This window comes from Anoplopoma fimbria, chromosome 11, assembly GCF_027596085.1.
Source record: "Anoplopoma fimbria isolate UVic2021 breed Golden Eagle Sablefish chromosome 11, Afim_UVic_2022, whole genome shotgun sequence".
Lineage (NCBI taxonomy): Eukaryota > Metazoa > Chordata > Actinopteri > Perciformes > Anoplopomatidae > Anoplopoma > Anoplopoma fimbria.
This window is the reverse complement of record NC_072459.1, coordinates 23,125,131-23,136,313: the sequence shown is the minus strand read 5'-3', so window position 1 is coordinate 23,136,313 and position 11,183 is coordinate 23,125,131. Positions and strand designations below refer to the sequence as shown.

Genomic DNA, 11,183 nt, shown 5'->3' with positions numbered 1-11,183 from the left:
GTGATTATTTCCCCACCCCACAGTGGAGTGGTGCAGATTCCTTTGCTGTACAACCTTGTTGTTTCTCCCTAGTACACACATAAACACACTCAGTCCCACAAAGACAAAAAAAAGAAAAGAAAAGCAAACCACTTCCACACCTACTAATCCAAAAAGGCAGAATCCCGGTGCCAAAAATAACAGCTTGGAATGAGATGGACAGAGGAGGACAGATTATTGCGGCTCTAATCTGTGAAAAGCTGACAATAAAACACATTTAAAGTGATTACAGCGCTGTTATTGGCATGAGGGTCACTCGATGCACCGTGCTCTGCCTATCCCTAGCGTTACCTTTCAGCAGACAATGGAGTCTGCTGCATAACTCCACACGTATAAGCACTCCGGTAGAGGTCTTTCACAATGACACATGGAGTGAAGCACTAATGCTGATCCAAGGCAGACGAGGAGAGGGGAAGGCGAGTGGATGAAACGAGGCGGAAGAGAAGCAAGAGAACAAGTTAGGATGGAAGGGGAAAAGAACAGAGTGGAGAGAGGGATTTTTGGAGCTGAAGCCACAAATCATGGAGAAGATTAAGCGTCTCCTCTGCGAGGCGGAGTAGGTGTAAATAGAAACGTGTCCCTGGGAGAGATCCTAGAAACCAAGCGCTTATCTCTCTGGATGTTGTCAAAACACATTTGTCAGTCTGAGGTGTGCAGGTGTCTTTGTATCCATGGACTTGATATGCAAAAATAAACGGCTGATTGTAGATGTAAAGTGGTACGCAACAAACAAACATGCATGCCTGCACACGAACCGGACAATCAAACACACAACACACGCACCACCTGAGACGAGACAAACTGTTTTCTCTCCGCTATGACCTCTGGCTTGATGGAAGTGTGCGGACGAGCAAGTTGATCGTGCATTATCCCAGCGTCTGACTTCCTCAGCTGCAGGACCAGCAGAACCCTCAAACAGCTGCAGGCATTTTCTACCCGCTCAACAGCTGCCACCTCTCAGGAAAATGATGAGGAAACGCTTCACACTGTGACTGCGTCTGCCCGGTAAATGAGCCAAGCGGGACGGGGGCTCTGGCGATGCCCAACTCTTCCCGGTATGCTGTGAGGTGTCTCATGGGAGCTCGCCGGGCAGCTCCGTGGACCCGGACACTGCCAGGAACTGGGAGCCGCTTGGGCAGCAGGTCTGTGCGGCTCTGTGGTGATACAGTTGGGTGCAATGTTTGAAATCAAAAGTTGTGGGTGTCCCATCCTCAAACAATCTGTCCTTGTTCATCTGTGCCTTTTGGTTTAGCGTTGACATCATTTTCCCCTGCTGCTTCTTGTACAAAGTCACAAAGAACCTTTGGCTGGAATTTTATGATCCTCATAATTTTATTAATTCATTAAGGACGGACACTTTGCTCTGTGTGTTAATTGGGCAAAGCAGCCAGATTTGTCTAACGGCTTACCTTCCATTGCATCCAGGCTGTTAACACTCGGGCTTTATGCCAAAAAGTATGGATCACATTAAGCCTGTCGTATTAGCTCCATTCCTAACCAATTTCTTGTAAATTTTAGGAATTATGATGCATTTAATATTCGTTTTATAAATGCACCCGCTGCCTGCACCTGACTTATAAATAAAGTTTGAAAAGTGTGCAGAGGCGTAATCATAGACCTTATGCACAGTAAATGACTGTGACCCCCCCCCCCCGCTGCTTTCCAACTGCCATAATTATTCCATATATAACATTCTGTACGTGTAACCTGTAGCTTGCAGTCCACATGTTCATTTTCCGAATATGAATTACATTAAATATCTTCTATTCAAAATCTATCTAACAGACAATGTCCAAACAACAAAAAGAGAAATAAGTCTAAAAACACGTTTTGAAGAGACTTGAAGGCAAGTCTGTGTCAGGTTTTCTGTGTGTCTGTGTGTGTGTGTATGTGTGTGTGATTAGCCACCCCCTCGTGGCGCTGCTGGGTGGCCAAAGAGGTTGTCTAGGTGACGCTTTCTTTCATCACCTGTCAGCACTTGTTCTGGTTCAGGCCAAGGCGCCACCAGAGGGTTTAGCCTCCGAAACACCACGAAACGCGCAACGCAGTGCCAAACAGCTGTCACAAACAGTCGCTATTTAGAGTGTTCCTCTGAAAGACGCACCTGAAGTTTTATAATCCTCATCTGTTCATTTCTAGTAGTGGAATGACGAGCTAGCACTGACAAAAGAATTAGACTTGTAAGTAGCCTCGAGTGACGTAGCGGGGCCATTTTTCAAACTCACTTATTCCGCCGCTGCTGCTTCTGATACGTGACACGACGTTCTCGTTTCAATTAAAAGGAGAAATGAAGCCATGGCAGCACGCCCGACTTAGCAGGTTGAGATAATGTTTCTGCACCACAGACTGTTTGAAGTCATCCAGAGAGATAAAAGAAAGGCTGTCTCTCCGTTGCCATCTTCCTTCCGTCCTCTTAAATATCAAACCAGGCAATAAAATGTGAAAAATTGCCAGTAGCTTTTGTCCTCCAGTTTCTCATGCAAAATAACACCATCGACCAACCTGACACTTACCACATAATGAGAAGAGGGCGACGAGAGAGTGCGAGCGCAAGGGAGCCATAAGTGGGAGAATTGAGAGGAAGCATTGTTGGAAGAGACAAACTGATAAAACAGAGGCAGAAAGAGATAAATAGAGTTAAAATGAGTAGGAAGAGGGGAATCTGGGAAGAGGAGAGCGACTGGGCGCTTCAGCGTCCCCTCTCTCTCTGGAAATAAACACCATCATGTCAGTGGAAGGGTCCTGAAGCCTTGGCGAGCTTGTGATGCAAGAGCCTGGCCGGTCTGCTTTGGTGAGGGGGCTGAGTGAGTGGCTGCTTCAGAACATCATGTACAGACACAGGTCCAAACACATAATCACACACACACGCCACCTTCCACCTCCACAGCAGGCTGCAGAGACAGGCTGCATGAATATTTATCGGAAGCGTTTTGTAATGAGTTCACACATCCGAGCAGCTTTTCTCTCATATTCTCTTGTATCAAATGTTCGGCAGCGAACTCCAGCATCCGGCTGATTTCACCCCCCGTCCTTCAGTATGCGGCACAGTGACCTCGGGGGTCACATCCTTCGGGGCAGAAGGGGCTTGCCTTCTTAAAATGCTTCCACCGACTGAAAAAAACGTTTTTAATATTGCCAGGTGGGGTCCGCCGTCTGAATCAATTTCAAATCAAGGCATCTCTCGCCAAAGATTAGCGCCAAGGTTACATTTTTCTGCCGGCTTTCATTGGAAACAAAAAAAACATAAATGTCACTTCTGAAAATGCATTAGGGAGAGCAAGCCACTGCTAGTGCTGTTCACAACCTTTCAAACCACATTCATCAACTACACACACACACACACACACACACACACACACACACACACACACACACACACACACACACACACACACACACACACACACACACACACACACACACACACACACACATTTATGCTGCCCACAAGGGCACAAACTTTTCTCGGCAGTAATGCTTCCTGTCCTGTGTGGATTTATTACTGCAAGAGCAGAATGTGTTTTGATTGGAAGGGAGTGCTGTTCAGTGGCGTACGTTAAAACTTGAATAATACGGTGCCTGTTTGTTCCCCTGTATTTTATATTTTGATTGACTGGAAAGCCAATTTTCCTGATTGTTTGTTCCATACAGTCCAACTCCATGACCTGCCCTCTTAATAGCTGGTGTTCATATGACACATGCACAGCTCCGCTGTAGACTCCCCGCTAGTTCTAATTGTATGATTTATAGCTGACAAAAAAAAGAATAAAACAGAGAGGGGAGCCAATTACAGAGCCGTAATATCTGCGTCATGCCTCATATCCCCCGCTCCGTCAACTTTCCACTACAGAAATATGAGCCTCGACGTTCATTAATGACTATTACTCCGTTTACTGTCCATTTGGGCCCACTTAGTACCTGGTTTTGTTCGCTTGGCTTCGGTAACTACCTGAAACACTGTGTTCTTACCTAACTGGCCGACGCCGTGTTGCATCTGTACAGCGGCAGAGGCTGAAGCAATCATAGCCAGGCGATGCGAGTACTAAACGACAAGTGCTCTCCTTAATCCTGCTGTAATTGTAAGAATGTTTTCTGATTTTGAATGTAAATGTGTCTCCATGTCCTTTAAGAGAAAACACAGGGAAACGTTTGTTTAGCAAGAAAAACTGGCAACGAGAAATGAAAGGCTGCAACTAGCAATTTAGTCAATCTACCAACTACTTTTAATCCAAATTGATAATTGTTTTGTGTATGAAATTTTCGTAAATGGCAAAGAATTCCCATCAAAGGTGCCAAAAGCCCATGGCGATGTCTTAAAGGCACTGAAAACATAATTTCACAATCATTTTACAATGATCAAACAATTTGTTACCACAGTTAGAACACTTCTAGTATGATAGATGTCTGTACTGGTCTTTATATCTTAGCTCTTCTCACTGCATTAAGTTGGGAAGGGCTGAGTTGCAGTGTGATGATGTACTTCCATGCGCCAATCACGATTTAGCAATATTTGAATCTGAAGACAATTAATGGGTTGTTTTGCTTATGTTGCCAGACCACTGAGTGACAATCAAACACCCACACAGTCCTGATGAAGCAGATTAGTATTGGTATGTTAAACTCTTAATACATTATACATAAGGTACTTTTTCTCCCTAACTTTATCTTGAATTGTCATTAGAGAGATGCTTTGTGAGAATTTGAAACAGTCCAAACCCCCCAAACCCCAAAGATACTCAGTTTACTGTCATAGAAGTGTAAGAAATACCAGAAAAAAAAAATACATTTGGAAAGCTGGACTCTTTTTGCCATTTTGCCTACATATTTTTAGAACTGATTAATAAATTATTAAATAGTTGATTCATTTTTCTATTGATCAACTAATCTACACTTGAGAGCCTTGTAATTCTTTAGTATCTTAATAATACAAACATGTCTTGTATGTTCAGAATTTCAGGAGTTTGTGAGGCTACGAGATCAACAAAGTGCTGACAAACTTACATTTTCTTCAACTTGTATTTCAATTTCAATCTTTATTGTTTCCTTCACAGACATCAGAAGAAATCAGTCCCATGTGTTTTACAAATAAATACATAAATAAATACATACATAAATATTAAAGACTAAAAACACAAAACAGGAGGTATATATAAACAGGAGAAGAAAAATAGTAAAAGCTACAATACAAAATTTAGAATACATCAAAAGCCATCAATACTAATGTAATAAACTGTATTTATACACACACACGCTTAAAAAACGCCAAGTGAATATAAAAAGTAGGGAAAGTGTGTGTGGGGGTTTGGACCTCGGGGGTCTCAGGCTGGTAGAGGTTCACTGCGGTCCACCCATGTGTAACTGATATGGCTGCTGTGTGCGCTGGTGTGGCTAATAGAGCAAATGGTGGGTGAGATGCGCGGGCTGGCTGACGGGGGAGCGGGGTCAGTTAGTGTCACAACCTCGCTCGTGAGATCTACGGTCTTAATACACACGCCCTTTTGTTACACAGTTACACAGTGTGTCAAATAATATAATCTGAACCGTGTGTGTGTGTGTGTGTGTGTGTGTGTGTGTGTGTGTGTGTGTGTGTGCGCACGGCTGCAGGGTACTTTTTGTGTTTGTGATGGGGAGATTGCGAGTTGAGTGCGAGTATGCTTGGAATGGAGTGTATTTTTTGGTGTGTGTTCACGTGTAAAATGTGTCAGAGGTCTCTGTGCTAATCTGTGCGTGTGTGTGTGTGTGTGTGTGTGTGTGTGTGTGTGTGTGTGTGTGTGTGTGTGTGTGTGTGTGTGTGTGTGTGTGTGTGTGTGTGTGTGTGTGTGTGTGTGAAATCAAGGATTCACAGCAGAGTGCCGGACTACATCACAGCATTTACATGATCAATGCTTATTTAAAAAAAGTGTGTTTATGCTGGTGTATGTTTGTGTGTGTGTGTGTGTGTGTGTGTGTGTGTGTGTGTGTGTGTGTGTGTGTATATGTGTATATATCTCTGCGTCCATCAACCGGGTCTGTACGTGTGCGCATGTAGGCCTATTTTAATTGTTGCCATGGAAACAGAGTGCTGCCAGAGAAGTCCAGATTCAAAGAGGGCATCTGTCTCACTCTGTGATTCTCTCTCTCTCTCTCTCTCTCTCTCTCTCTCTCTCTCTCTCTCTCTTCGCCCTTTTCTCATCTTCCTGGCATCTCACCAAGGTCCTATTCGGTTTACACTCTCTGTCTCTCTCTCTCTCTCTCTCTCTCTGGTTTCCTCCCACTCCCTCCTCCTCCTCCCCTCTCTCTGTCTCCTCTATGCCTCTTATCATCCCTCCCACCTCTCCATCCTTCCTGGAGAGTGGTGTGCAATTGACTATTAACACAGGGACCTGTAATTAGCGCTGACGAACCTCCAGCAATTAGTTTCCCTTAAAGAAGTTGTTCTGTCATCTCTGCATACGTCCCTTTATCCCTCTCTCAATCTCCTCTCGCTCGCTTTTTTCTCCCTCTCTGTCATTTCCTGTCTTATTAGCTGTCAGCTTCGCACGGCGGTTATTGTTTTAGTTTTTTGTTCTTCTTTGTACCTTCCAACTGCCTCGTTAAAGACAGCCATGTACACACAATACACCACTCAGAACATCTTCACGAGCGACTACACCCCCAACGTCCTTGGCATCTCTACCCACAAAAAAACAGAGTGAACATCCATTCCCACCGACTGTACACCTACACCGACTATATGCTGATAAAAACTCAAGAGGACACATGTCCTCCCACGCACTCGGATGTAAACATACAGAGAACACACACGCGTGTCTCTCGGAAAGCGTTTTTTGTTTTTTTTCACGCCTTCGTCTCCAGCTGGCGTTGTTGCCGTCCCACCTTACTGCCTTCATCTCTGGATCTTGCTCATTTCACCCCTCTCCTTCTTTGGCCGCCCCAATGGCCCTTCCTCTCCTCTCCTCTCCTCTCCTCTCCTCTGCATCCCCATTAATGAATAGCTCTATAAATAAGCACAGAGAAGAGGGAGTCGGAGAGAGACGGATATGGTCAAGTAGAACGTGGGAGGGAGGTGGAAGGATGGAGGGATGGACAGAGAGCGGCTGCGAGCGCTAAACTAGGCCAGTAGGGGTGAGGGAAGAGGGCGGGTATCATATCAAAGTGTTGCGAGTTGCTCCGAGCGCCTCAGCGCTGTCAGTCACTTAATCAATTCCGGCATCCGTCAGTTTGTCTGCGTCTCGGTTTCGGTGTGTCACTCATCTCGCTCCGGACAGTTTGTCAGTCAGTTGAGTTTGGCGTGGAGCCCTTTTTTTCCCCTGCCCTCTCTCTAACTCTCTCACACGTTCCTCCCCTCGTCTCTCCTCTCTCTCCCGTCCTCCCCTGTCAAGATCCCCAGCATCTCATCTGGAGGGAAGGTTTATATCCTCCATAATATATACCATAATGCTGCTTCAGAACATTCCACATGAATTATTGATCCGTGTGTGATTATACGTAAACTATACGCCATCGCAGCGTGTATCTGTGTGTGTGTGTTTATGCACTATTTATGTGTGTCAAGTGTGACCTCTTCTCTCATCCCTCTCTGTGTGGTCTTCTCTCCCCCTCAATGCCCCATTTCTGTGGACTGACATTGATATGCACTGATTCATAAGATGCATGTAGCCTCTCGGCGATTCACTTTATTCAATCAATGTTGCATGGTGCTATGTTAACCTCTATTTCCTTCTCTCTCCTCTCTATTTTCCCCTCTTTTTTCTTCTCCCTTGCTTTGTTGCTTTATCAAATCTCTGCCTACCCGTCCTTTCTCTCTATCTCCATCTCCTCCTCTTCCTCTGTCTCTCCAGGTTTTACTCTCCCACCTCTCCACCATGCCTGTCTGCGGCTGCCGCAGCCCCTCTTCGAGCAGCCGAGCAGGGGCCTCCTCCCCCTCCTCCTCCCCCGCCCCCTCGCTCGCCCAGGAGCAAGAGAGGTGGGTCGGACCCCTGCATCCACCCCCGCCTCCGTCGCTCGGCCGCCACACCAGCGCCTCTCACCGCCTCTCCCTCATCCTCCTCCTGCTGCTCTGCCTTCTCCACCTGCCCCCGGCCTGCCACTCACGGAGAGAGAAGGGCGGGGTGGGCGGGGGCGGCGGGGGAGGCGGTGGTGGCCACTACATCCCCATCCCCCAGCCCCCTCCCCACCACATGGCCCTGCCCAACATCCTGCGTGGCCTCAGCATCGCCGTCGTCCTGGTGGGCAACTCCAGCGAGGTGGCGCTGGCCGGGGCCCGGGAGAAGGACGACTTCCTCCACATGGCGCCCAACGTGGAGGTGCTGACCATGAATGAGACAGACCCCAAGAGCATCATCAAGAGCATCTGTGACCTCATGACGGAGCACTGGCTGCAGGGCGTGGTGTTCGGAGACGACACAGACCAGGAGGCCATCGCCCAGATCCTTGACTTCATCTCAGCCCAGACCCATATCCCCATCCTCGGAGTCCGCGGGGGCTCCTCCATGATCATGGCTGCCAAGGTAGGACGCTCAGAGTACTCCTTCAGTCAGACTGCACTCCTTTTCAAACAGTTCAGGTTATGTAAAACAAAACAAAAAATGTCACAGTTTACAGTAATTGTGCGACTTAGCATGTGTGGGTGGTTTGAGTGTTGAATTATAAAGAGGGACTCACTTTGGAAACAATGAAAGTGATGGCCAGCACTGATAAATGATAAATGTTCAAACTTACAAAGTGTTGCAAAGCACACTTGATACAACTCTGTTTTAATTATTTAGTCTTGTTATGAGAAGTTCAACAGACCTACTTATTAAATAGTAAGACGTGATGTTGTGTTGTTCTTGTACAACCGGTCCGTGAACTTAGATCTCTGCACGGTTTCATTTCGATTGGCTGTTTCGCTGCTGTCAATCTTGGCCATGTGTCTGCCACTCGCTGCGAAAGCTTGTCACATAGAGATTAGGTCACCAGGCAGAGTTTTTTTTTCATCAAAGACAGATATTTTTTAAAGACTCTAGCCTTGGCTACACAACCTATACTACGGCTGTTTGTTTATCTAAATGTTATCAGAGTTTTGTCTTCCATATGCTGTCTTGTTATTTATCATCTTTTATTAGCTCCCTCATTCTGTCTGAAAGGAGTGATGTTTTAACGATTCAGCAGGGCTCTACTTTGTGGTGACAGCCAGAAAATAAACCCTGTAACAGGTTGAGAGACACTAGCTTGTGCTTGAAAGCGAGACAATGTGCTTTTGATGTGCCCTTCCTAACATGAGCCCATTGTCCCTTTAATATCAAGATTAGTTAAAAAAACAGTGAGGCAGACTGATTTCTCCTCTCATCCCTACTGCATCAGTACAAACTCTTGGTGCAGACAGACAGACAGACAGACAGCAGGCAGCAGGCAGGGTAAGCTGGGGTGTCTGACTTGAAAGACAAACTGCCAACAGTGCTGATGCCAGTGCCAGGATCAGCTGGAGATTTCACTAGAACAGAGAGCGAGATCTCTGCCTATTTACTAGGCCTTGCCTAATGGGATAAAGCAATCTGCTGCTGCTTTATCTGTGCCCGCCCGGGATCTAGGCTTGGACCCCATTCCACAAAAATCAGCCCATTCATTTGGTGCCTCGTGCATAAATGCAGCTGTATTAGATAATACGGAAAAAAGCGAAGTTTAATGTGCCTTTCATGCAGGGAAAGACGAAAAACCTTTTATTAAAATACTGACATTTGCTTCTGCTTTTGGGGAACTTGCTTGACGCTGTTTTATCCCGCGTCACCAGCAGAGCCTCAGTCTTATCTCAGCCATTCTTGTCTCTCTCTCTCTCTGGTCGTCCTCCAGTTTTGTCTGCTGACCCTCCGGTGTCAACAGGTCTTTGTCACAGAGACGCGAGTCACAGTGACACGGCGAGGCCGCCGGCCACCGCTGCAACTCTTCTCTCTGTTCCTTCTCATTAGAGCGCTAAGGAGAGAGATGGCAGGGAACCGTCCACTCCCATTTAAACCGCCACTCTTCCAAGCACAAATGCAAAAAAACGCTCTACAGTACACACGTTTGCTCACAGCAAATTACACACAATGGTTAAAAGTGTCTTTAACCCCTAACCACACTAACCTCATGTCTTAAAAACATAGAACTCCTCTCCAGCCCTCCCTCCTGGTGCATGGATGGCTACATTGCATGCAAAAATGATTGTCTGCGTCTAATTGCACAAAAAGGATTCTAGTATGTAGGAGGAGGAGCTTAATCTGGAAGCATTGGGGATGGGTAGTTAAGGAATGCACGGTACAGTGTATGTGTGTGTGTGTGTGCAGGGATACTATCGTTCATTAAGCACACGTGCCCTAAGTGCACCAGGCAGCAGAAAAAGAGCATCGTTTTGTGGCAGCGCTTTAATTGGATTTCCCCCGGCCACAAGCCAGAGTCTGCCTCTCCTGAGAGCTCCCTTCTGGCTGCACCGAGGCCCAGGAGAGCGAGGACGGGGCTGCGCTAAGGCTCAGTCTCCAAACGGATTTGTGTCTGCCTAATGGGCTGAGACAATGGAGTGGCGAAAATACGATAGAGAGGGATCAGGGGGAGGGAAAGAGATAGAGAGAGAGAAGGTGGAAAGTGGAGAAATTGAGATAGTGAGGATGAGATTGGGTGGAAGAAATTCTACTGTGAGTGAAAGCATGTAAGGGGAGGAGAGAGGTTTTCAAGGTTTTTTTTGCCAAATCTGGTGGGGTTCAGACGGTGCTGCCTGAAGAGGTGATGGACAGATAACCGTAGAGGACAAGAGCAGAAGAGGAGACAGAGTTTGAAACCGTTCAGACGGGAGGGAAAAAGCAAAGGGAGGGAGAAAAGAGGCAAAATGTCTCTGAAAGTGAGCGGGACATTAAGACAGATAAAGAGGGTTAGAGAGAAAAAGGAGAGAAGTGAGCCTCTGTATGGACAGCAGAGATGGAGGCAAATGATAGAGAGTAATTGTGTGAGATAGAAGTAAAGGTCGAGTTATAGAGCTTAAGAAAAATTGGGCTGCGGCATGTGTTTTTTCTTTTTTTTGTTATTGTGAGTGAGCATCTGAAGGAAACGGACTGACAAAGATCGGGAAATAGGGATTGCTATATGAGGTGTTTATTTTACGGCCTCGCTCCATCACACACACACAACACACACACACACACACACACACACAC

At 46.3% G+C, this 11,183-nt stretch overlaps 1 protein-coding gene across 1 annotated transcript in view; it reads left to right on the top strand.

Annotated features, from left to right (window-relative positions):
- The first annotated feature begins 8,333 nt into the window (after nt 1–8,333).
- The window catches only part of grin2ba (glutamate receptor, ionotropic, N-methyl D-aspartate 2B, genome duplicate a), an 80,119-nt gene continuing 77,269 nt past the window's right edge, over nt 8,334–11,183 (top strand). The window contains exon 1 of the mRNA XM_054607748.1: nt 8,334–8,528. Within this exon, the coding sequence (XP_054463723.1) occupies nt 8,334–8,528 (195 nt within the window). The remainder of the gene's footprint in view (nt 8,529–11,183) is intronic.